The 27054-nt window shown below is 42.5% G+C and overlaps 2 protein-coding genes and 2 long non-coding RNA genes across 4 annotated transcripts; 2 read left to right on the top strand and 2 right to left on the bottom strand.

The window, feature by feature from the left end:
* The first annotated feature begins 2660 nt into the window (after window positions 1-2660).
* Window positions 2661-8708, top strand: cfl1 (cofilin 1). Its single transcript, XM_034597631.1, has 4 exons — window positions 2661-2816; window positions 6033-6343; window positions 6433-6509; window positions 7707-8708. The coding sequence occupies exons 1-4, from the start codon at window positions 2814-2816 to the stop codon at window positions 7817-7819; spliced, it is 504 nt and encodes a 167-aa protein (XP_034453522.1). The 5' UTR covers window positions 2661-2813; the 3' UTR covers window positions 7820-8708.
* LOC117769050 lies at window positions 3895-26906 on the bottom strand. Its single transcript, XR_004615145.1, has 4 exons — window positions 26895-26906; window positions 14453-14463; window positions 6612-6621; window positions 3895-4925 (listed from the first exon to the last, which is right to left on the bottom strand). It is a non-coding gene; the product is annotated as an uncharacterized LOC117769050 (long non-coding RNA).
* LOC117769048 (serine protease 23) lies at window positions 9320-13556 on the bottom strand. Its single transcript, XM_034597629.1, has 2 exons — window positions 12930-13556; window positions 9320-11143 (listed from the first exon to the last, which is right to left on the bottom strand). The coding sequence occupies exon 2, from the start codon at window positions 11127-11129 to the stop codon at window positions 9978-9980; it is 1152 nt and encodes a 383-aa protein (XP_034453520.1). The 5' UTR covers window positions 11130-11143; window positions 12930-13556; the 3' UTR covers window positions 9320-9977.
* LOC117769051 lies at window positions 13276-25521 on the top strand. The gene is made up of 3 exons (XR_004615146.1): window positions 13276-13319; window positions 20699-20797; window positions 25201-25521. It is a non-coding gene; the product is annotated as an uncharacterized LOC117769051 (long non-coding RNA).
* Window positions 26907-27054: the final 148 nt, after the last annotated feature.

Here is a 27054-nt window from a genome sequence, read left to right as displayed (position 1 = left end):
TGCAATTTGGTGCTGATCCAAATTAAAATCCAAATCCAGTGAATTAAATGTGGTTTCAATGTTGGGCCTTGGTTGAGGTGCGTGCTCCACTCAGTGACTGGTTTTATAAAGTGGCACGAGGAATGAAATTCACTTATAGTCACATAAGGGTTGACCCTGTATTAGCTTTACTTCTTGGGGTGAGGAAAAGTGAAAAGAGGATATGGGTTATTTTGAGGTCTCAGACCGCACATACCCATCGGCTGGTTCACTGCTAGAAACACTTCCTGTGTGGCAAAGAGATGTGATGACACATTTTAGACCCATGAACTTAAACCTTGGTTTCGCTGTGACAGTGGATGCTACACTTCCTGTTTCAATCTGCACCATCAGACTCAAAAAATTGTTCATCAGATCAGAATAGAGGTGAGTGCAGGGTCAAATTACGTGACGTTCAATACTAAGAAACTTTGAATAAACAGGCGACCAGTGTCGATTGCCCAACAGAACTCTGAAATAGCCGACATGAAAATATGACGACAGTCAGGTTAATCATTCAAATCTGTATATGAGCCACACACGTAATAATGATACTAATCATAGTAATAGATCAATTCAGGTTGATTTTATGAAAAACATTGACTATAATCTGCAGATAAACCAGGTAGGAGGAGTTTTCTAACTTCACTCTGCCCCATAGGCTGTTTATAAAAAGCTCTGCACTCAACGTGTAGCACATGAACAATAAAAAGTAATAACAGTAAACTTCATTTATATAGCACCTTATAAAAGATCCCAGCAATAGAGCACAGACACAGAAATAAAAAAGAATTCACAGATGAAAAGAGAGTTGAAACAATACAAAATAACACTTTATAAATAAAATGATTTAAAATAAACTGTAAGATCAGAACTAGGAGAAAGCACATCTATAAAAATGTGTAGATTTAAAAGAGGACTTGACAGACGGATCTCCTCAGGGAGATTGTTCCAAAGAGCAGGAGCCCTGAGAGAAAAGGCCTCGTCACCTTTGGTCCTTAGGGACTGTGGGATGGTGAGTATAGGGCCTTTGCAACCGAGCATATATGGTGTTAAAAGATCTGGAATATACTCTGGTAAATGTAATCAGGTAAATGTACTCAGGTGCAAGTCCAGAACGGGCCTCAAACGGCAGCAATAAAATCTTTAAATCATTTCTAAAATTGGAGTTGCTGCGTTTTGGACGAGCTGTAATCTATGTGGACTGAGTTGTGTGAGGCAGGTGGCCTGTTTGAGGAGGGCTGACTGAGAGGAATGATTCAGGAGCTTTACCACAGCCAACAGGCACGTTTAGAGGGGGGGGGGGGGGGGGGGGGGCACTAGTGTAAAATAATTAGAACCAATTCTAGGCTGCATAGAATTTTGGTTGGATACGAAGTGACTTAACCCGGCTCATAAAGAATGTAGGTCATAGATCTCATGCTTTGTGTTTACAACCATTATGGCTGTGATGCAGTCACATGTCCCACCCCCAAAGAAATTCAGCTCTGCCTCGGTGTGAATCAGCTGTGTGTGTGCGCGTGCGTGTGTGCGCGTGCTCCATCAGCATCATGGCATCCAGCGTAGAAATGTGTGGATTCAGCTCCTCTCCTCTTCTTCCTCCTCTTCTCCTCTCTCTGCCTGAAGTCTCTCTCTCTCTCTTTCTCCCACACACACTCTCTCTTTGTCTCTCTGCCTCTCTCTCTCTCTCAAACACACACTGTCTTTGTGTGTCTCTCTCTCTCTTACACACACACACACTCTCTCTCTTTGTCTCTCGCTCTCTCTCTCTCTCTCTCTCTCTCTCTCTCTCTCTCTCTCTCTCACACACACACACACACACACACACACACACACAGTCTCTCTAAAAATCTGCTATAGTGAATTTCGTGTCCCTTGTTTCCTTATATGGTGATCAGCGTCGCGGCCCGACCCCTCCTCGCGCTGGGAGCGAGGCGCGTTCACTGGCCGCCGCCGCTCGCCGTTCACTTCCTTATTTGGAAGTGAGTTCAACAAAAACCGCAGGGGAGGGAGGGAGGGAGGGAGAGAGAGGTGGGAGAAAGGAGGGAGGGAGGAGGGAGAAAGAGAGGAGACATGGCGGAGCTTCTCCTCCCCCCATTGAAACCCGCTCTGCGCCGGGCAGTCAGCTGAATGTCGGTCACAACAGCACCGCCGCTTTACTTATTAATCACCCCTCACGCCATTGGTGCAGTAATTAATGGCACGTATTCATCACAAACCACATTCACATTTATACACACATACACACACACAAACTTTGATTTAAAAAATGTGTAACAAAGAAATATACAAGTAAATTCAGACATAATATTATTTGGGATTTGTTTTAGTATTTCCATCCTACACAAACACATGTTCCCACAATGCTCTCTTAACTTGTGTGTTATATTGTTTAACGTAAATGTGATGACATGATTAATCGAAGGAGCTTGAGAGAAGAAGTAGTGAATATATAAATGAAATTATGAGGCAAAATCTTCTCCCTCACACGGAAGTCGGTGATGTTTACTAGTTTTAATGATATATTCTGATTATGTTGAATGTGTGTTTATTGATCTGCAGTTAATTGTTGATCAGATTTGATTCATGGGTGATTCATAATAAACATTTAGAAGGAAGTAAAAACAGTCGCGTGCTCATGCTTAGCAGACGGGCGCTCCCGCTCGTGCACGTAGGAGGAGAAGGGGACGCGCTTAAAGGCGCGTTCGCGTTACGTATTCTGTGAGCGCGAGCCCCAGTTGAGCATCACAGTCCATTCAGTTTCTGTCCAGGCGCTGACCAGCCTCTCTGCAGCCATGGTAGGTTTTTACTCCTTTTTAACCACGATTCATGTCAGCTCGTTGATTTCCCTGTGTCCTGCACCCTCCACCTGGACATCCCGGGGGTTTATGGGCACTGTGTGGATAACGGTACCGGTTGTGGCGTCAAGCCGAGCAGGACGGCTGTGTTCCGCCGCAGCTCCGGTTAGCACCGGGGCTAGGTTGTTTTGTGCTCCGCTGTGCGGGAGGCTGGAGACTCACTGATGCCCGGAGAGAGCGCGACAGAGCCGCATATGACATCCATCGCATTCAGGGAATTAACTGTTTGAACTAAATGACGCTAACAAACGACTGGCGCCATTTCTTTCATTTGCCGGTGTCTAATAAAGCCGACTAACCAAAGACCCTCGTCCCCCGTGACGAGGGTGTTAATATCCCTCGTCCCCCGCGTGCCACTGCTCCATATTTCCGTTATTTGCCCTCAGCTCGTCGGTGTTTCCACAGCAGAGCCGCGCAGCCCCGACAGGTGCAGCAGCGCCTCAGGGCCACCTAGCCACCACTATTGTTAGCTCAGCTAGCTCCGTTAGCAGAGGCAGAGCGAGAAACCCATTGTGGCCGCTAGCTCAGATTTTCTCGTTCTTTGTCTGTATTGGGCTTCTTTGCTAACAGTCCCCCGGCGTCTGGTGGACTTTCTGCCACGAGCTGAGTCACCTCCCTCCCACATTCGTACTTACCGCTAAGTTTGTACGTTTATGGCCGAGTTGCGTATTGACAGTTTAAAGTGTGAATTGACAGACGAATGGTCCGAGTTTTGCCTTATATAGCAAGCTAGCGCTCACATGTGCGTGTGCTGCATTCGTGGCCCCACCCTGAATTTGGTGCAAAGACCATTTTGTTTGGTGTCGTATTATAACGGATCTGGACTCAAGTTTCCATTCATTGCCATCGGCGATGGGCTCATTTCCCCACGTATCCACTCGGATGGAGAGACAATTTGACAGAATTGTCCCCGTTATGTAACGTCGGGTTCGCAGTGTTGGATCTGTTAGCTAAAGCTACCGGGCCGCTGTCTGAGGATCTTCGTGATCGGTGCTGCGCATCTTTAAAAAAATTTTTTTTTTTTAAATAGCGCATTTAATTTGCCGAGCAGTTTATAAACACCGCATGTCCGTCAGGCCATTAGATGACTAGTCCGTACCAAGATGGAACAATTACCGGATGCCTCCATTCATTCACACGCATGCTTGCCGGAAATGAGAAAAAAAAAAAAAAATGCGGTATTGTTTGGCACCATTACTACGCACAAAATAAAAATTAAAACGCATTCATTCATTTTGTATTAGATTTTCTTGCGGCCAACTGTCTGTTCCGTCTTTGCTGAGTCTGCACTATTTAAATAATCTGACATCAACTGAATGTTCCTGCTGCGCCCCTTCCCCTTTCCACACCGTCTGAGGAGTTTAGAGGCCTCACAACGTCAGTGTCTGCGAGAGGAATTGGCTCATGAGATAATGACCTTCAAGGCCTGTAATCTTAAATGTTCCTGTGTGGGTGTGTGTGTGCGTAAAGAAATTCAAGACGCGATTTGTACTGAGTCACTTGAACCTTGACTTGTGTAAAGAAAAGTATCCGTGGTTCAGATTAGATAAAGTGAGATCTTAGTCACCATGGATTACCATGGTGACTAAAATCAGCCGGGTGCTACAACAAGAAATAAACAGAAATCTAAACAACTGGGCCAAGTCAAGCAGAGGGAAGGAGGAGGTGGAAAGAAAAAACACTTGATGGATTGAACAGATGTAAACCATGTTTGCATAAAAATTAGAAAACAAAGATATTTTCATAATTTCACAGTGGCGGACGACTGTAGTGGGACAAAGGTGTCATGTGATAGCTTGTATGCTAAGAGTATAGATATTAAACTCTGGATATTTTAGTAAATGTTTTATCTGTAAGAGCTTTTGAAACGTATATTGTTTTATTGATGGAGGGATTAAGGAAGTGAGTAAGGTCGTTTTCAGGTTAATTATTATTATTCGCTGTTATCTCATTCAGGCCTCTTACGCCCTGAGCAAACACGCAGTGCCAGCCCAGGCTGCTCTGCAGTTAGGTTCCTTTTCCATCTTTCCTGTCCCATTGTTTCCTTTTCTTTTCCTGACACCTCGCTGGTACGTGGCTGTTTTTCGTCCAGCTTTTCCTGAGACATACATTTCCCTGCGACAGAGGGCCTTAAACAGTCAGAAGACCGGACAGAGTTCATGGAGCAGCTGTGACTCTGTGATGTCTCTATTTCAACAGAAGCCCCATTGTCTGTGACTGAGAACTGCACTGAAACACTTAGTTCCTGACTACACCCTCACCCACATGGTCATATATATGGTGGTGATTCATGGACTCTCCCTTGACTTGCATAGAGAGCTTATGTAATGTTTTATACCTGCTGGTCCTGCCCCAGTCTCAGATTCATAGTGGACTTTGCACAGCCAGTACTGGCCACATAAATTATTCCTGCTCTTCAGTATTGTCATTTGCTGGCAGTTTAGATTGCAATAGTTTAGCTCTTCCACCACCATGGCTAACAGCCTGTCATGGCCACACCTTTGCGTTTCAGTCCCCCTTATTAGTCCTACTCGTAGGAAGCGTTCCTGATGTGTGACAGTCACATGTCGCCCTCTCAGACACTTCCTTCAGTTTCATGATATCTGTATTCACTGAACTGGGGTTGTTACCTCTGACATGTTAAACACGATGACAACTGCTGTCTTGTTTACACAAAACCATCACTGTGGAGTAGAACTGCAACTAACTGTTGTTTTCTTTATCAAATATAATTAATTAACTTTTTTTTTTTTTAGATGCGTTTGTCCATATATGGAAAATAACCAGTAAATTGTCATTGTAACTTCCTGAAGCCAGTGTCCATATGTTTATAGTGCTTGTTTTGTCAATTTAAACCTGCATATTTAGTTTATTATCATAGATGACTAAGAATACCCACAACTTGTCAAAATGGATGAAAATTGCCCAGCAACTATTGATCTATCTTAAAATAAATAAATTGACCAGGAGTTAAGACACTGTTCAAAGTCGTAGCAATGCATTTTCTACTTCATTAAATATTTTATGCCTTCCAAATATATTCATTTACTTATTAGAGGTTTTGTTGGTTTTATACACTTGTACTATTTGCACTAATGGCAGCTGCCACATTAAACTGTAAACAGACTCTGAGTCAACAGCTTGTTCTCTTCGCAGGCCTCTGGTGTGAAAGTCACGGATGATGTTATTGCAGTCTTCAATGATATGAAGGTGCGCAAGGCTCAGGCGAATGAGGAGGAGAAGAGGAAGAGGAAGAAGGCCATTTTGTTCTGCCTGAGCAAGGACCTCAAGAGCATTGTTATTGACGATGAACAAGAGATCCTGCAGGGGGACGTGGGAACAAAAATCCAAGACCCGTACACGCACTTTGTGAACATGCTGCCCACAAACGACTGCCGCTACGCCCTGTATGATGCGTCCTTTGAGACCAAAGAAACAAAGAAGGAGGACCTGGTCTTTATCTTCTGGTAAGGGGGGGGGACCATCGGCAGATATTAGGGATTTGTGACCTTCATTAAGACAATAAGTTGTTTAAATAATTCCTCCTCTTTCACAGGGCTCCAGACAGCGCCCCCTTGAAGAGCAAGATGATCTATGCCAGCTCAAAAGATGCTATCAAAAGGAAATTTGAAGGTGAGTCACAATATGTACTGTAATATTAACAGGGAATTGATATAAAGATAAACCACACCCAAGGTGGTGAAGGTGAAGACCTGAACTTGAAGCTGCACTTACCATTATTTCACTCAGCACTGTGTCAAATGTGGAATTGCCCTTAGTGACAATGCCACAGAAAATTAAGACCTGACTTTTTTTATTTAACTCCCCACCATCAACTGTTTGGTTCAGTCTCTGCTCTCATAGTGAAGCAAAAGCTCTGGCTAACCTACTGTACATGTTCTGTTTAAACGGGTTAAGTTCTAGCTAAAAAGTCTCATTCTCCTATTTTGTGATTTTTCTCCCAAATTCTGAGTGATTGTTGGACTTGTTTTTTCCAGCTGGTCAGAAATGATTACTTATGACTATATCATGTTTGCTGGATGTGCAAACATGCAATTTTATCATGATAATAATAAAATTATGCTTAAGAGGACATGTTATGATAATTCTGGTTCACAATTATAATTTGGGTTCTTACTTAAAGATTTATATGCTTTGATGTTTAGAAAAGACGTCTTTCTCTCCCTCTGAAATGCTTAGTTTTAGCTCCTATCTCTTTAAGACGACCTCCTGATAAATCCCAGTCTGCTTTGGTTGGCCCAGTCTGTTGTGATTTGTCAACCACTCATGTAGGAAATTTCTATCTCCTCTCTCGCTTTACCTGGCTTTGTTAGGCGGGCTACCCTCTCGGCGTGTATTATGCAAATGTAGGGGGATCATGATGTCACATGGCACCATGATGATGCAGAAATATATCGTCCGAACTGACGAGGAGCTTCAGGAGCAGTGTTTTCAGTGGGGAGAGGAGCTAAATTTACCATGAACTTCAGACTTTTTAACTTTGCAGAACTTTTACATACACAAACCACCTATAACACAGTAGAGGAAAGAAACTGAAAAAGCATCATATGTCTCCTTTTAAAATTGGCAGTCCTCAGCTAAACATTTCTCTCGTCATATCTAAATGTAACCATGTTTAATACAGGTCTTAAAATCTTACCATCCAGTTTGGTTTCTCTGGGTTTTTATTTTTGCTTTCTTCTTGAAAGGATTAAAATGATCATACAAAAGCCTACAAGCCCTTTTTTACAGCAATATAAAGTTACATGTATATATCTTTTGGGGGGTGGAAATTTGATGTGTAATTCTGTCTTCTGTCTCCCCCTCCAGGTATTAAGCACGAGTGGCAGGTGAACGGCTTGGAAGACCTCAAAGACCGGCGCACCCTGGCAGAAAGGCTTGGCGGTTCGTCAGTAGTCAGTCTGGAAGGATTACCTATGTAATATTACCACCCCTCCTCCTTGCTGGCTTCAATCGAGGCCTTTCAGACATCTGTTGAGTTTAGCTGTTCATTCCAGTGCGGTTAGGAAAAGGGCAAAAGCAGAATTGGCACCATTTGTTGGACTGTTCTCGGGGAGGGATAATGAGGGTGGGTCTGGGGTCAAGTGACAGTTTAAAAAAAGTTAAATAAATAAAAAGTAAACAGACTGTCATTCCAGTTCAAGAAACACAAATGATATGAACAAAACACACACAAAGGAAAAAACATTAAGATACAACTGAGGAAGGATGTTGATGATAAATACACATTATTCATGCTTAAGGACAGGGTTTCATTCTTCCTGGGTTCCATTAGCAAAATCGCAGAGAAAGGGGCACGCGTCAAACTTAAGTTTTCCAAACATTGAATCCTGACAAATATTCATTCAACTACATTTTCTTTTGCCAAACTTCTAGTTAAGTGTGAGTAGTTGAGACTAGGTATAGTATAAACTAATTCACCCTTGATTGCACAAGTTGTATCAAAACCTTCTCTGGGGGAACACGGTTAATTATATTTTCTCTTGTGTGTGTTTTTATTTTATTTTCGTCACTCCATTGTTTTTGTTTTGTTTTTTTCTCTTTTTGAACATTCAAATTCCAAAACTTCAGCAATTCCTTTTTATTTTCCAGTTCTGGGTCAGCAATCCATGGCATTTGATGTAGTAAACATACAACATTCCTTGTTCGTGTTCAAACCAGGATCTCCTTGATTTAAAAACTTTGGTGTTATGAAGGTTTGATGGGGAGCGATGTGTATATGAAGGACCGGCAGTCAGAGTTTAACCTGACTATTGAATGGTGGATGTTTTGTATCGTCTCCTTATCTCTAATAAAAAGCACTAAACTACGGACTTGTTCTGCTCTTCTCTTGTTTTTTTCTTAACCTTTATCAAAACCATTGTCGTTCTCCCTGAAATCTGTGGTATTTCAAGGCTTTGGTCATCTGGTACACATAAGATTAGTTTCACCAACAGTAGCATCATAGCGACTGTGGACATTACTCATTGTATAGTCTTACATTTTAAAAACTATGCTCAGATCCCACAGCATAAAAGATTCAATGTCAAAGAAGCTGCTCATCCATGGCATTATTTTGCTACATTATATATTTGTTTGTTTCAGTATCAACTAGTTTGGTCTTTAAATCAAAATAAAATCATTTGAAAGTTTTCCAAAGCTGAAACATGCATTTCATTTATCCAACTACCAACCTTATACCCAAAGATGGGGTGTGTGTGGTCTCACAACAGTTATTATTCCCATAATAAGTTGGAACCAGGTTCTTTTTTTGGTACTTTTTAAGTTAAACCGTTGCAGAATAATTTCCTATTGATTAAAAAACTAAATTTAAACCAAGCAAAAGCATGTTTCTGGTGTCCAGTTCTAATGATCCTGCAGTACCTTCTATTACCACTAGAGGACAACCCAACACCACTCATGAAACTAGACAAAGACACAGACACCTATAGATCTCTGTTTATTAAAATATATCAAGCATTTTCTTAAAAATAAAATTAACTGTCTCTCTGGTCCACATGGAGAAGAGCAAATGGCTGAAATATTAGGCATCAGTGGTTTTAATAAACTTGTCAGTTCTCCTATAGCTGTGTATCAGAATGCAGATCATGGAAGATGAATGGTTCTTGAAGAGTTACACCATTTTCCCCAATAAAGTACAGCAAGGATGAGGACAAAGACATGTCCTCAATCGATTTTCACCATCCACAGTTGGAAAATAACATGCTCTTACTAAAACACACTGCACACGCTGTGTCCCCCCCCCTCTTATAAAAAGTGGCTTATGGCAATACTGTGGAAACACTGACTCTGGGCAAAGACATGTTAAAAGATGCCGCTGTGATGATCTCATAGGCAGATTCCTTTAATAGGCCCAGAAATTACAGGGAGTAAATTAAATACAGGAGAGAAAAACTTCAATGAAGGGAAAAAAAGATTCAAAAGTCATAGAGTAGATCTGCTGCATTGGTGCATCACTGGAGGATGATGTACGGATTTAATCCTGTTTTCTTTCTGTGAAATGACAGTTCACCTTGTAGGTTAAAGTCACTTTGTGCTTTCTTGTGTTTTTCATGGTTTGCTTTCAAAACCTTCAACTTCTTAGTCCTGGACGCAGTCTAGTCGGTTCCCATGTACCCAGTAACAGATTTGAGCAAACTTCAGAGGAGTGATGCGCACGGCCACATTGTAATCCCGGTTCTCCCCGTCTATCTCGAGCCACTGGTGTCCAGAGAAAATGCCGATCACCTTCCTTTCCCAGCGCTCTAGGCCGTTGTCCCAAACTCTTCCATACACTCCAGAGCCGCTGGCTCCAGGTCGGGCGTCACAGTGCTGGTATATCAGGTCACTGGACTCTTCTTCCACTGGACAGAATCTGTACACCAGCTCCCCGGGTCTGTCGCTGTCGAAGCCAGAGAAGTGGATGCGATTCCCTGCCAGGTCATCAGAGGAGGGGGCCACAGAGAGGCGCATGAAGGGACGTCTGTGAGGCCAGCGCAGCTCCAGCAGGGCGTAATCAAAGTCCATGCTGACCTCCTGAGGGCCCTGGATCCAGCCCTTTGGCACACGGGTGCGTTTCACCCTCACCCAGCGGACCAGAGGCTTCTTGCCAGAAGTGAGGTTGGCTTTTGTGCCATTGATAGACAGTGGGATCAGGAAGCCCACCCTCAGCTTCCTCGCCCCTTTCACATAATCCTTCCCATCATGCACACAGTGGGCCGCTGTGAGTATGTGCTGCTGAGACACAAGAACGCCGGTGCAGCCTGTGGAGATCCGCACGGCTGTGGAGAAAGGGTAATCCAACAGGAAGTTGTCGCCCTGAATGTTAAAGCGACCATCCGCCCCATAGATCTGCCGCCTCACACGCTTGTGCCTGGGCTTCAGTCTGGATCCTCTGCTGGGTGAGAGGTGGGCAAAGAGTTGAGCATCACCCTCAAGATCACCCTCCACATCCACAGTCGTGAGTGTGCGGGAGCCGTCCGCGTACAGGGTCTCAAACGCCAGTTTGTCAGACAGCTGCTCGTCCTGCTCTCCTCTGTGGAGGCAGCTGGAGTTGCAGTGAGTGATGAAGTCCAGCTGAGCCTTAGAGCTGAAGCGAGAGCGGGTGAGTGGCGTCGGCCTGTGCGGGACCAGCGTGGGGACGTGGACCGGCGGGGGGTGAGGAGGGTGCAGGAGGGACAGGGCGAGAGGGAGGAAGAGATGGAGGAGCAGGAGCAGGTGAGTGAGGCGGGAGCTCTCACGTGGCGTCATCATGGCGATGGGAAACACTGCAACGACAGAAAATAATCACACACATGAGAGGGGCAGCTGATGAATGAATGAATGAATGAGTTTACAAGGGTTCCTGCATGTTTCCCCACGAAATCAACTAAAACACACAAACTCAAAATCTCTCTCACAGCTGAACTCACAGCGCCTATGCAAGTGAGGTCAGCTTGAAAATCTAAAAATGTTGAAATGCAGTGCTGAGTTTCATGTGGTGCGTTGAGGCAACAATGAACCTATTGTTCTGATAATATAGATTACCAGGAAAATAGGATTTCAGGCAGACGGAAACAAACAAGCATTTTAATGTCTGTTTGGTACAAAAAGTCCCAGGAAAGGTCCAATCAAAGACGAAGCCACGTGGCCACAGGCAAAGCTGAAAATCTGGAATGAAAACAAATGAAGTTTGGGATAGCTTGAAAAAAAAAAGTCAGGATGTGATTTCCAGGACAGAAATTCTGCAGCATAACAAGCCAAATATGTGAACAAGAGGTTACAATAAAAAACTATCAAATATTTGTCGCAGCTCAGATGTAAAACGTTGATTTCCATCAAACATTAACTACTGCGCAGTGTGTGTGGGGCTTTCAGGGCAGATCAGCCGGGACAAAGAGACACTCGATCCCCCTCTAAATGCTGCGGACCTGGAGGCACTCATGGCACGAAGATAGCAGGTGTGTAAAAAGTGGGGAGGAAAAAAAGAAAAACAAGTCGAGGCACGGCCGCAAAACAGAGCATTAGAGCATTATTGCTGACAAAAGACAGGGTGGGGCCTGTCCACACACCTATGTTCCCATATAACAGTACAAAGGAGGCATGGTTACAACGAGGATCTCCTGTGAGCAGGGAAAGTACAAACTTCCTTCAGTGTTGACGTGTTAGACACATGACAGCTCTGACACAGTTAACACCAGCTACAGAGGATCTCAAGTGGAAAATTGTCTGGTGCAGAAGTGGCAAACTGGGACATAAACCTGCAGCACAACTTATTTAAAACAATACAAGTGACGTGTTTATGGACATAATTACAAAACTGCTGTGGCAAGACAGATGTAATCTAAGTGATTATAGGATGTTGAGCCATGAAACCACTGTTTTCAGATCCTGTTCCAGCAGTGAAACTCATTATTTGACTTTTTAGATAAAAAGTTCAGGCTCTAAATCATAAACCGCAGCTCTCCCTCAGGGGTAAAGAGGCTCCTTCTGATGAAAACCACAGGAAAACGATCCAGGAGACGTCCCCGTGGAGACGGGATAAAGGAAGGGCAATGATTTTAGGCTTGCGGCACTGGGATGCAACTTTGAGAAGAAGAAATATGAGGGAAACTTTGTTTTCAAAATGATTATAGCAGGTAAGAGGGAAGCTACAAAATGACAATTATATTAGTGCAGAACTGATACAAGCAGGTTCTGCATGTTCTGCATGTTAATGTGATTTAATCATCATCTCTTGAATGCAGCAAAGCCAAATAAAGGTCAGCTCCTTCTGACATAATGTCACAGATCATACAAGATGCCTGAGGGGATGTTAAAGACTGTAGGGAATCAGACACAGATGACATGCAACATTTAATCTTTCACCATCATTTCATCCACACATCTGAACTGAATAATCAGAGACATCTGCCTATAGAAATAATTGTCTGTATGTATAAGAGTTATTAATGTCACAGTGGTGGTGTGTTTCAGACATGATTTGGGGGATCCCAGTAAAAACAGACCAGGGGAACAAGGATCTTTAGCCATGTCTCTAAACTTCACAATAAACCACTGAATCTCACACATTACCTCCTGGTCAGAGGTTGATGGTCCGTGTTTACATCCCCATCAGGTTTTGCTCCCCATCAGACGCGTCCTTCGGGATCATTTCCCAGGTTTCCCTCATCCTCTCCGGTGGCAGGTAGGTACTCTGTCCCTCCTCTCCGTCTCCGTCTCCTTGTCCGGAAACTAAAAATCTTTCTCGCTCTTTTATAAAAGCAAAAACAAACGATGTAGGAGAATGTCCGGACGCGTCCCGTGTGACCCGCTCAGCTCAGACACAGAGCAACAAATAAAAGTCTCCGGCCCCAGAGAAGAGTTTCCTCCCGGTCCCACGTCCCGGCGCCCCGCCTCCGCCCCTCCCTGCCCGCCGAGAGGCGACTCTGCCCGGCCACCAGCTCCACAGAGCGAGCCCCTCAGGTACAGCCTCCTCCACATGCATTTCACCTTCATATCATTTAATAATAAACGGACTAAATTGGATTAAAGTCTTAACACGTTGAGATTAATTTCTGAAAGTCACGCCTGTGCATAATTTAGCATAATTTAGCACAAGCTAAGCAAATTTAGCATTAACTAGGGCTACGTTGTAGCACTGAACGGGCCCGAGCACACGCAACTCGGGACCTGTTGCGGTTGGTGGAGAGAGCGATCGGCGACCGGGCACACTGCGGGCAGGATAAACGCTTCACTTCCTGCGTCTGTCACGCGACGTCGATCCTTGTCTACTAATTGCGCATTACGGTCCACGCAATCAATTGCAGATCACACGGTGAGAATTACATGTAAATCGAATGATAGTTGTAAAACAAAGCTTACTTCCTGTTGCCAGTAGGTGGCTCCATCACTATTATTACATACAGACATATAGATCTGTTCAAGTAGGGGCTCTGATGTAGCGAGCAATTTTGTTTAAATTGGACAATGTTAGCACAACTGAATATTCACACTGATCAGTAGGTGTCTGCAGACGAAATTAAAAAAATAAAATAAAGTCCATCTGTCTGTACGTCCCCAAAAAAAAAAATATATATTTTTGATTTTCGTCCGGATTTTCGTCCGTCTGTCTGTCCGTATTATTTTTTTGGGACGGACAGACGGACGGAATTTTGTCCGTCTGTCTGTCCGTATTTTTTATTTTTTTTGGGACGGACAGACGGACAGATTTTATTTTTTTAATTTTTTTTCGTCTGTCTGTCTGTCCGTATTTTTTTTTTTTTTTGGGACGGACAGACGGACAGATTTTTGTCCGTCTGTCTGTCCGTATTTTTTTTTTTTTCCGTCTGTCCGTCACGTTACGTGACGTGACGTGACGTGACGTGACGTGACGTTACTTTACTTTACGCTACGTAGCCCTAGTAATCCTAAAAAATAGGATAAACATAAAAAATAAAAGATGTGGCTCTCGGGGATGTTATTAGTTTCATCATTTGGTCACAAGTTACTTTTATACGTTACGTGACGTGACGTGACGTGACGGTACGTTACGTAACTTTACGTGACGTGACGTGACGTGACGTGACGTGACGTGACGTGACGTGACGTTACTTTACTTTACTTTACGCTACGTAGCCCTAGTAATCCTTACAATTTCAATAGGGCCTCCCACCGTTCGGTGCTCGGGCCCTAATTAAGCTAAGTGTAGCTAATTAAGCTAACATTTGCTAATTAGAACCAAACATAAAAAATAAAAGATGTGGCTCTCGGGGATGTTATTAGTTTCATCATTTGGTCACAATGTTAACAAAATACCAACATACCATACCAACATACTAATACCAACAATACCAACGTAGCATTTTGATATTATATATTTATGTTGTGTGTTGGTACGCTAACATTCGCTAATTAGCACTAAGCACAGTACAGCTGAGCTATATTTTCACTGAGTTTTATTACACCAAAGAAATTCGGTCTTCAGACAACCTGTAAATTCAAGGCTGTAGGGAAACTTCTGTTTTGTAAAGAAATGTATCGTACAGATGCATGTTTAAGGCATTATACTGTCCTACTGTGCAAAGTGAAGCTATGTGATGGAATAAAGATTTAACATCCAGTACAGTAAATCAACATAGATGATAGTTTTTCCATTCTTGACTTACTTACAGATCGTAAGTATTTACATTTATCATATCGGGCATTTGGCACCCGTGTGCAATGATGCCTAAGATTATCCAGACAAGAAAAGTCTAGTCTCTGGTATCAGAACACGCCAATTATCATGCGTGCCAAGAGTTATAAAAGATACAAGTAAAGACCAACTACTAGCAGGCAGGCAGAGGACTGTTGGGGCTTGTTGGCTGCAGCATTCATCTCCTCTGCTGCTGTCTGACCTTGATCTCCAAGAGGTCTTTCATCTCTCTGTGAACCTGTGGAATTTGGGAAGCTGTGCACCGACGCTCCCATGGGGTTTGTGGCAGTTGCAGGGGTGGCGAAACAGAGCTCCCAGTCACAGCGACAGTGCTTTCAGGAATGCTGAGGAATCTCCCGACAAGGACACAGGTCAGGCTGTCAGCACGGTGTGACTGCTGATGTCCTCAAATGTCACCCCAAAGGAAATACCTATCCCCTACCTGCCTCTCATCCCTGTCATGAAATAGTCACTGCTACTGTTCCTGCAGAATGGACGGTGCAGTGTTGACAGATTGAGTGTGGAATATGCTCTCAGAACATAGTAGGAAATGTGGATGGGAATGAAGGTAGCAGGCAGAAAGCCAGAGAGGTGTAAATGTATAACTCTGTGAACATGCTGTGTGTGATGATGGTATCACTGTCTGTCTCTGTGAGAGTGAGCACAAGACATTCTTTGTGTTTATGTCTGGCACTCAGCAACTTGGATCCTGTTTCTCTGTGGATTCATCTCTTTCCGTTCTCTTTTTGTTCTTCCTGACAGAAAGGTCTGCTCGGGTTCTTTTCCAGCAGGACAGAATATATTGATAGGATTAGTTCAACCTTTTTGCGAAAATGTATTTATTTGCTTTCTTGACCAGAGTTGGATGAAGTTGGATTACTGGACAGTAAAATGTACCAAGACCCAGCAAACTGGAACAGGGGGAAATGTGTATATATTATATAAGATATTATATAATAACATTTTACGTTCACTTAAATGTGGTTGTTTTTCACCTGGTAGAACTGGATGGTAAAACTGAAGGTTGTGTTAGGTCTACACTTTAATTTAAAACTAGTATGCGTGATGTAAATGACTCGGGGAAACTAAGAATGTATCACTTCACTTTCCAAATACAACAATACAAATAAAACAGTTAAATAAGGTTTTGATTAAACCTTGATGTGGCAGTGTATCCTGGGAGACACAAATCGTAAAATCCAAAATAAACAAAATGTTCAAAGATATGTGAGGAAATGTTTTACCTTGGTGCAAATGAGATAAGTCTTAGCAATCAATTATTGTTTAACATCCATTTGTGGTTTATTTCTTCCTCTATTTTATTGGTGTATGTATAATTTTATAAATGTGTTTTATAAATATTCCTTTAAAGGCTGTATTTGGCAAACAATTGTCATAACAAGAAAAAACTTGAAAGGTTCATTGGTGGCTTTGTTTTCAGATGAGCTCCCTACAACTTAACACTTTAAAAGGAAAGAATCTCACCTCAAACTGTGGAACAACAGTTGTTGGTAGTATATCATTCATTTCCATGTTCAGTTGTTCAGGTCGCGGATCACAGGTCGCTGGAGCCTAGGAACAAGCTCACAGCATGCTTCTCGTGGGGGAAAAGAGTAAATGAACACTTAGACACAGACAATTTTCTAGTCCATCACAGGGTTAATACAGTCCACATTTACGACTTTAAATTCACTTTACTTGAGTGTCTTTGGCATTTAAGAGGGCACGCAAGTGACCGCAGGGAGAACATGTCAACTCCAGATGAAACAAAATTCCTGTACCACAAATTGACCCCATGACACTGACACACTGCTGCCTCTGTTTGATGGTGTAATTTTTTCCCACTGCCAACTTAGGTCCACGTCACCAACTGTGCTCATTTATACACCGACACCAGGTGGGACAGTTGTTTTATTGGCCACCCTTTGGCTGTTTAGCATCTGGTCAGTGGAGTAGGCCTCCTGCTCGTTGAACAGGCCAGATGTGGACATGTGAACAGCAGCAGTGATTTATTAGTGACGTATTTATCAGCCAACTAGAAAACATGCAAAGACTTAGATTTCTCTGCATGAATATTTCAAGGTTGTAAATAAACAGCTACTGCTTTTAAAAACAGTTGTTTTTGCCCTGCGAACTGTTCTACTCATACAATATTTTGCACGACAGGTGTTGTGTATTTGTCCATTGATTCTTTAATGGTGCTCTGATCCCTACAGCACGGCAGCATCCTCACAATGACAGTGCCAAGCGGATGTCATGTCATATTGCCATCTCAGTTTAGTGTGTAAGAATGCTAACAGTCAGATGAGGCTAATCTCAGTGTTAGTGTCAGTGTAAATTTTGCAGATATTTAATCATAAAACAAAGTAATGGAAAAATCAACTTGCTGTGGTGCTAGAATCAAATTCAAGGATCAAAGTTAATAGGTGTCATCCTCTGGGAAACAGGAACATCTGTACAAAATTCAATAGCAAATCCACTCAGTACTCAGGCTTAGATCAAAGGGGTGCATCAACCAACCAACCAACCCAACAACAAACAACCAACAGTGAACAACCTACAATGGATCCAACGAAACACAAAATAACAGTGTTCTTTGCACAACATTTACTAATTGCATTTTTCTTGTGATATATTCGAAACTTTGAACTCTTCAGGCCTAGAAACGGTTCAAATAAGATAATTGAAGAAGCAAAAATAACTCTTCAAGTTGAAGTACTCAAAACTGATGTGCACACATGTCAAAAATCATTTTAGGGAAAGAAGAATGTTGGTGGGAAAAAACAGTAAATACCACATCACATGATAACCTTGGGAATACACTGAACGGCTCGGAGCACTTTGACAGTGATGTGTATTTGTCCTGCTTCTGTTTCTTGAACGCTCAGGTCCTGAAGGTCAGTAACCTTCCTGCTCAGACCCCAACCCCCCCAATCCTCACACCCTCATTCTTTCCAAGATGATTCATTTAAGAAAACTCTTTTCCCCCCTGATGCTGTCGTGTTCATTAACATCTGACCACTTTTCAGGGAAGTGAAGTATTAGTCTGTCACTGTGAAGGGCGAGAAAAGAAAACAGATGAAGGAAGCTGAAAATAAAAGCCATCAGGTTATTGGCCATCTGTGTCACTTGTGTTTGACTTTTTAATGCGGCGTTTGAGCAGGATTCCTTATATAATATATGCCATTACTGGTAGCTGTCTGAGCTGTGCAGCCTGGAGGAAAGCAGTGTGGAGGATTCCAGATGAGTGAGTTCACGCTGGGTATGTGTGAGCAGACATACCTTAAATTTCCATGGAAATGATGCCACTGAGCACAAGTCAAAGCCTGTAAAAGTTCCATATTGTACAAACAGAATCCATACCTTATATAATTTTCTTCATGTGCATATTAGATTGAGTTGAATGCATTTTTATTTCAAGGTGGTGAGCGAGAACGTTGTCCCGTCTGCCCAATATGGGGGGCCGATGGATCGAGACTTGAGCTGACAAGTCAGGGATCTATTATTTGGATCACAAGCTTTTCTCCAAACTCTTTTATTCTGAGCCTTGAAATAGTAGAATGAACCTTTCTGAACCATCCTGTAGCTCTTGACCCTCTCGTCACTTAGGAACCGCAGAAACTGGAGCCTTTTCAGAGTGAAGTTCTTTAAAGAGTGACTCTGTGGACACAAAGAATGTCGCCTTTCTCCTCTCCAGCTTGTGCCTCTGTGTTTTATGTCCCCTTTTTTTTCTGTCTTGATAGATTTATTGCTTCTTCACCCCGTCCCTTTCATCAAGGCCTTCCTGTCCCATCTGCCTCTTCTCATTATCAGGTCAAAACAGAGCTGATAGTTTCCACATTTCAGCCCATGTGTTGTTGCATCACTTGACAAAGAGCTTCATCTGTGACAGGAACTACCTTTTCAGAAGTTAGATTTTCCCCCTCTGGAAAAATATTTCATCCTCCTGTGCAGCAGATATTCCTCCTGCCGTTGCTCCCTGGTTCTCCTGCAGGGCCTTGTGGGTACGCATTCAGCCCGACTTCCCCTCGGCATGATGTCATTTCAGTTTGGCTGTAAGAGAAGAAGAAAAAAAAAGAAAAACACAGTTAGCAAAAACAGAAGTAAGGAATGCAAACTGACTGAGTGCGATGAAATCCATCAGGAGCGAGGTGGGAGAGTGTGGCTCCTTATGTCTGGGCAGAGTGACGTGTAGGAAGAAGTCTACTGCTGAGATTAGAAGTAATCCCAAATAGTATTCAGCCGCAGCCTCTGGTAACAACCTTAAAACATCTCTCTGGAAAGATATATGGAGATGAGAAGGGCATCTGTTTGCTTCATCAAGTCATTCAAGAGGAATGATGGTCCCAAAGGGCAAAATAAAAGCTGGCATTTAACCTCCTATTATCTGAACCAGATAACTATGACGTTTCACTCAGGTGTTTATTTTGAGTTTCGTTTTTTCATTAATAATATTATTCTTGATGTGTTAATCATGACAACGTACAAATCTTGACCCTGAAAACAATACCGTCCAACATGGAAATTAACAAAAGCAAATAAAATGTAATGTCTTCATTTACTCATGAAAAAAACCCTTTCGCTGCAAACTCCCAGTTTGATGAAAACATCAAAATACTTGATAGAAAGTCAAGAGCGACAGGCACCAGAGCATGGCTTCAATATTTGGGTGATGGCTGCTTAAGTGATACCAGAGAAGAGAAATTGTGGAGGGAATGCTAGAAATGTGAGATGTGAGTTGTTTGGTGAGACCAGAGAAAACACAGACGTGCCTCTATCAGAAGTGTGTGGAGGCTCGGTCGTCATACACATGTTATACATTGTGGAAAATGCAAACATGTGATCCTACACTAGAATGACAGAAAGAGAGGCTCCATCGCAGCAATGTGGTTTGAATATCAAAAATTCAGTTTTTAAAAAAAGAGCTGTGATAGAAACACAACGCGCCTCCAACCACATGACATAGATCAAACTTTCTAAAGCTGTTTCCATGGAGGGCACAGAGACAAAAAGCATTCAGCTCATTTGAGTGCAGGAACAAATCTGCTGTAAAGGACTCGGTAAACAGACCCAAATATTTACAGCCTCAGAGCGAACATTCCCGCTGACTCTCGTCTGTGTGAGTCTCTTACTCATGCACAAAGACGCTTGAGTTTCGTTGATGAGTTGCTCCTAAAAAGATCCTTATTCAACCCTTTGAGTTTGTACGTTTCTCTATCAGCTCCCATTACGGCACTGATAAGTTTGTTGCAACCTTTTTCTCCCGAATGAAATTTTTTCACCTGTTCATTAACCAACTTGGACCAAAGATTGAATATAGAAAACAACTCACCCCAACTGCAATGATTTATGTAACTCAAAACCCATTAGCTTTCATATTGATTATTATATATCTTTATACGTGTATTCTTTAATGTGTGTCTCCAACCTGTATATGATGTATTGTTGAAAATAATTCTTTATTTCAATTAAAGATAGCATATTCTTCACATGTTTTCTGTAACTGCTCAGTTCTACCTTTACTGAATCAGTTCCCAGGTGAATATTCAGAGCTTCGATAAGACTTGTATTTATTTTATTTCATAAATTGTTTTACATAGTTGGAATAAATGTTTAAAAGTAGCACCGGCTAATAATCATATTTACTTTCCTGTCTCTTGCATCACAGTAAACATCCAGACTGAGGGGCCTAAATGGAATGTACTGGAATGTTATCGCCAGAGAGAAATGACAAAGGACCCGCCCACAGGAACAACACGGTTGCCAGGTAACGAAAAACCCTTGATAGTGAACACACATACACCCCCCCCCCCCCCCCCCCCCCCCCCCCCACACACACACACACACAGACTTGCATAGACTTACTTTGATTACCTAGAGACTTACTCTAACCATAACCTTTGCTAACCTTAAAAAATGTCTTATATTTTGTGAATCTGCATTTTCTTGCCATAATGTAACTGAGTAAATAGATATCAGTCACCACAACATAATTAATACCTTGTCCACACACACACATACATTTCATCAACCATTCACTACATCTGCCATCAAATAAGGTGCCATCAAATAACTGTTTATTCCAAGTTGATCTCCAGCGGATCTGTGACACTGGAGCAGAGAGTTAGAAGTCAGCAGTACAGCTGTGAACGTAGCAGTGTATTCTATGTGCAGTTTAGGTTATTTCAAATCAAATAGATGCAGCAGATCCTCAGGCCAAGTCTCATCTTGCTTGCCACTTGTTGATTTAAGTGAAGATGACTTAGACCCAAAGTCAGCCGACTGGAACAGAACCCAGTGTCTCCTGTGCCCAGGGGCCCGGGAGAGGCTGACAATATTGAGGCAGGTTTAAATACAGGATATTTCAAAGATTACCATAAATGTTTTTTTAACCAATTTTTCCTCTATCCTACACATTTCATGTTATCTTACAGTTCAAAGAAATACTCCTAATATTCTTCAGAAGCAGAGCAGATGAAGGTGAAGAGGTGAAAGCAGAGTGCAACGAGATGCCAGAGAGACTTTCAGCACAGGAAGGACAGGCAGCACGAAGTCACGAGACAGATCCTGAATTTATGAGAGATTTTCTACTAAAACTGTCGCTTCAGTGTGGTCCATATTTTTCTCATTGGTGCAGTAAAGAGCTTATTCGCTCAGTGAGATATTTGGTGGGAGTGACTGTTAAAGTCAGTGCACACCACTGATGTCTGAAACACTTGAGTTGACCATATTCCACATGAACTCTTTTACTCTTAAACCGGTCATATCTTTTTTATGCCTCAATGCACCCCAGTGCCATTCAGCGTGTTTGGGTTGTCTGTTTGTCTTCTTGTAACACAATATCTCAAGAACGCCTTCAGGGAATTTCTTCAAATTAAATTCAAACATTCAGTTTGACTCAACAACAAACGGATCAGATTTTGGTGGCCAGCGATGAAAGATCCAGGTCACTGGGACTTCACTAAACACACGTTTTGCCTTCAGAACACAATATCTCAGGAACACCTTCAGAGAATTCTTTCAAATTTGGTTAATATGTTCACTTGGAGGGAAAAAAGAACTGATTAGAATTGGATGTTCATAGGTCAAAGATCAAGGTCACTGTGACCTTACAAATCACATTTTTTGTCTTGTGAATGAAACATATCAAGATCGCCTTAAGGGAAGTTCTTCAAATTCAGTCAGAACATTCTCTCAGACTCAAAAATGAACTGATGAGATTTTAGTGGTTGAAGATCAAAGGGGAAGTGCACGGTGGGAATTTCTTCAAATTTTGAGCAGTTGTCTCTTGGACTCAAAGATCAAACGTCACCAGAACTAGTTTAGTGATGTATAAAACTGCTCTTGGTAAACACATTAAAAACCAGGCTAAGTTTGAACTTTTAAGCAGTTGGCAGGACATTTGTATTTCAGATGATAGTGAGTTTAATTTATGTTTTTTTTTGTATGTTTCTTGTTTAACTCCATCATTTAATTTCTTGATGAATCCCCACATTTGTGGAATTTGTGATTTTGATCCTCAGACGTGAGAGCAGCAGATCCAGATGCAGCTCTGACAAACAGAGCTGTGAGGCTCCAGGCTGCCAGATCTCCTTCCCTCTCTTCTTATCTGCAGCTGCTAATCATCTTATTTACATGCAGGATTAATTTAGTGACACTGCTCTCCAACAGAAAACAACAGCAATGTCCATAATTACTGTCAGCCTCACATAAACAGACACTTCCGAGGCAACATACTGGACAACTTGTCCGTGAATGAAGATAAACAAAGCTGTCTCTCTGAGCCAGACACACCCGTCACTCTCCACCAACCAATTAAAAGTTGCTAACAAGAGCTAAATTATCAGTGCACGTGTCGAGCTGTTACGACATCAACAAAGTGGAATTAAAGTATGTTTCCACTGTTCACCTCTTCCCCCCCAATATATCCACTACAGGGAGTTTTATGATTCTGCCTCTGCCAGAGCTGTGCGAGCTAAATGAGGAGCACGCCAAAAGAGTGCACTGGGAAGTTTTCATGCTTGTGAAAAAATATATTTGAAAGGACGGGAGCGTGGCCTCTCTCGCTGCATTCTTTCCTTTATCAGGAATTCACTGAGGTTTGGCGCTCACTTCTTATTGGAGCCTTTTCCTGTTTGCCGGGAATAACGAGGCCTTGCATGTGCTGTCCCTGTGCACTTTGAACAGAGACTGTGCTTCAGAGCTGTCCAAGTGCTCAGGGCAACTCCACACCCACAGTTTAATCCTTTAAACACTGCACATCACACAAACAAAGCGGGCCCCCACTCCCAGTGTCCAAATCAGACCCCTGAAAGCCGCGGAGAGCTCATTTTCCCCGAGAATAATGCTCTCCATGCAGATCAGCCACAAGCTTCGGTTCAGGGTTTTGTCCCAGTGTCTGGTTCTCTTTTCAGCATGCGAACAGACTGATGAAGCAATGATGCTCATAATTGGATTCCTGCATGGCACATCTTTGCTCTATGCTCAGCTGGAGCTCATTGTTTTTGACCACCGTTTAAGCCGCGGCTGATTAGGGTCTGTAAATTCAACAGACAGGGGATGGCACCAAGATTTACAGCTCCAAAAAGACTTCACCGCCACGGCAAAACATTCCAGCGACAACTGTTTAATTGAGAACTTATCTGAAGGTTATCCACAGCCAGATAAACAAAACGCAGAGAGGACATCAGTGCCTGTAAATCTGGGATGATCACAAAAGCTCTGCAAATACATATCTGTTTATAATAAGTTGTAGAATCCAAAACATACCCCGAGCTAAGCCAAGGAAAACTTGGAGAAAAGCTTGTCTGGCACAGAGAAGCAGTTGGAGGATCAAGACCAGTAAAACAGTAAATAAATGTCCCAGTCTCTCCACCTCTCCTGTTTTTTTTTTCATTCACCAAATATTTTGATAAGAAAGAAGAAATGGAAAAATAAGATAAATACGGATAGAAAGGAAAGAACATATTTTGTCTGACAGACAGACAGACAAAGAGAGAGAGAGACAGACAGACAGAGAGAGAGAGAGAGAGAGAGAGACAGACAGACAGACAGACAGACAGACAGAGAGAGGCACATGAGGCGACTGAGGGGACTGAGGTGGTCGAAGCCTGATCCATAGGAGGCTGGGCTGCAGCTGTGTCCTCACACCACACTCAACTCATATCTACATCCAGATTACTAACAGTATTACTCAGCCTTACACACTGCTGATATCTTTTTATATATTCATATAGATTACATTACATCATAGATTACATTCATTTCCAGTAGAATTACAGTTAAAGGCACCCTGTGGAGTTTTAAATCTCCCTTCAGACTTTTGATGTTAAATGGAAAGATCCCTTATGGTCTTTTCTTTGAGTTTTACCTCCACGTGCACAGGGTGGTCGTGTTATCATGAGGCTGATGTGTTGCACACTCCTGCCTGTAGATAGTATGTTGACCACTGGTGATGCTGTAACGCACACTATCAGGTAGAAAAAACACTAAATAGAAGGGCAGCTGGAGAGCAGGGGATTTTTCATATATTATTTCCTTTTACATTATTGGTTTTATCACCCAGCTGTCTAGTGTAAACACTTCAAGTTTAAAAACATCCAATAGAGGGTGTTGCCATGTTCTATGCGGTAAAGAACTCATTCAGTGTGGCCACATGCTGCAGTGATGTAGAGGTGCACCACAGGGCGTGTCAGTACACACGAATGAAGTACTAAAGACCAAAATTCATTTTTCGTCTGGTGTTTCTCTTTCCGATTTTCAGTGACAAATAGAGACTCCCTGGGGAAATTCTGGTATTTTCTCGACCTGGGCCCTATGTCTGTAAATGTGGGTGTGTAAATGAAGTTGTGAGTGAGACGTCTAGTTGAGCGAGACATAGACTCATAGACTGTCGCAGTTGCCCCATTAGATTGCATTGTAGCCACTGCCACGGTGTCATGTTGATCTATACTGGACCGATTCCCAAAGCTTTTATCTGTACCATTTATTTACACAACCACATTTCTAAACATAGGCCCCACGTTAAAAGATACCGGTATTCACCTTTAGTTTAATCTCTGTATTTTCTCTTTTGTGTTTTCGCTCATGTCAAGACCACTCTTTGTTTCTCGCCTGGCTGCTGCGCTGCGTCCAGTATTTGTGTTAGTGTCACTTTCTCTTTTCATGCAGGGGCCATGTAACCAGGAGGTGTTCTTGAATTATGAGCCTGTGACTTGGCAGGGTGTTGAACGACTGTCAGCTTAAAGAGCGCCGGTTCACCAGCTCTACCGCAGAACCAAAGGAAATCTACTCAGCCGCCAAGTCCCAGATGCCCTCTGGTCACCCACAACAAACACCCGAGCATACATTAAAACCACAGAGACTTTAACCTGCTGTCATTAGTTCCTTTCATATTAACACTTTTCCTCACTTCTCACAAAAAAACTGCACCGTCATAAAATCCTGACCAACGATGTAGATTCTTTTCCAGCACTCGGATAGTTTTTACATTTGTAGCTGTTACAGCTCCCAGATGTAAAAAGCTGTTTTACTGGAGCAGATGGAGGAATAAGTTCCCTGATGATGTGAAGACATCATTTTATATCTTCTCAACGATTTTACAGATTCAAATCAGAAATCACAAACCTACTTCACTTTTAAATACAGCAGAAATAACTAATCGATTTGTCATTTAATGTAATTCTTCCCAAAAAACTCCAAACTTTCCTAAGTTCTAACTTCTCTGCTTTTTATGTCAGTGACATTACACATTATGTTTTCCAGTTGTACATCTGTCCATGTGTCACATTCTTGCGAGCACGATATCTCAAGAACATCTTGAGGGAATTTTCTTACAGTACAAATGTTCACTTAGACTCAAGGATAAATGGATTAGATTTGGCTGGTCATAGGTCAAAGCTCATGTTTTTGGCCTCTTGAACATGATATCTCAAATCTGCCTTTGCGGAATTTCTTCACAGTTTCACCAGTTTCCACTCGTACTCAAAGATGAACTGATTAGATTTCAGTGGTCAAAGGTCATTGAGAAATCTGGAAAAAAATGTAGGTAGACTAAAACTGCATTGGTGGGAGGTGTTTCTAGATTAATTGTTAAACTGATATATTTGAGTGTGGAAATATTTCTGGAACAAAATAGGACGTTTGATGACATCACATTGAAATTCTAACATACATTTTTACTATTATCTCTAAAATGATTAAATGACTAATGAAGAAAAGAAGCTTTATTAGGTGCAGTCCTACTTAAAAGCTGCAGTGTTCTCAGATTCCACTTGTGGAGACTGTGCATGACCCGGTCCGCTGGCTGTTTCCCATCGAAATCATATCTTTCGCTTCCTTTATACAAAACAAAAATATGGAAACAGTGAGCGGGTTAAGGCACCACAAACATCACCAACCTGCTGCTCATAAATCAGCTGAGAGCTGACAGCTCCGTAACAATGGACTCCACCTGACCTTTCCTTGTTGCTGCTCTCAGCACCAGAGCTGCCGCTGCCGCAGGGTGGTGAGAGTCTGAGGGTCTGTGCGACCCAGCAGGACGGCAGACCAGAGCGCCACTGTTTCAACACAAAATAAGTAGAAAAACAAATAGCAGACACTTCTGACTAAATGTCAGGGTTTGGTTTATTTCACCTGGCTGTTGAATTTGTCTTTAACACGGAGATGAAGCACATGAGGTTTACACAGCCTGATGAATAAAGGGGGAATAAAACAAACAGGTTGAAGGTGTGTGAGAGCAGAAGAGCTGCTGCTGCTGCTGGAGGAGTTGATTTCAGTCGGTCTCTAGTTACCGAGCTGTGTTGTTTCTTTTCCACAGTCGCCCAGACACCATGTGACAGACAGATGGAGCTTTAAGTCGTGACTCACACTGACACTCGCTTTAGCACCAGAGTGACCGAGCGTGACAAGGGTTTCAAAAGGGAGCACAGAGACAAGCTTACAGGCCAAATTGAAGTCTCTGAACTTTCTTTCTTCTCTGTTATAATATCTTGATTTTCTCAACCGTTCTCCTCCTTCACAGGT

This window comes from Hippoglossus hippoglossus, chromosome 10 (genome assembly GCF_009819705.1).
Source record: "Hippoglossus hippoglossus isolate fHipHip1 chromosome 10, fHipHip1.pri, whole genome shotgun sequence".
Lineage (NCBI taxonomy): Eukaryota > Metazoa > Chordata > Actinopteri > Pleuronectiformes > Pleuronectidae > Hippoglossus > Hippoglossus hippoglossus.
Note: the sequence above shows the minus strand (reverse complement) of the source record. Positions and strands in the feature narration are given on the sequence as shown.

Coding starts and splice junctions, on each gene's coding strand:
- LOC117769048 (XM_034597629.1), bottom strand. CDS start 11,129: ATGATGACGCCACGTGAGAGCTCCCGCCTCACTCACCTGCTCCTGCTC.
- cfl1 (XM_034597631.1), top strand. Junction 6,344..6,432: donor GACCTGGTCTTTATCTTCTG/GTAAGGGGGGGG, acceptor CCTCTTTCACAG/GGCTCCAGACAGCGCCCCCT. Junction 6,510..7,706: donor TATCAAAAGGAAATTTGAAG/GTGAGTCACAAT, acceptor CTCCCCCTCCAG/GTATTAAGCACGAGTGGCAG.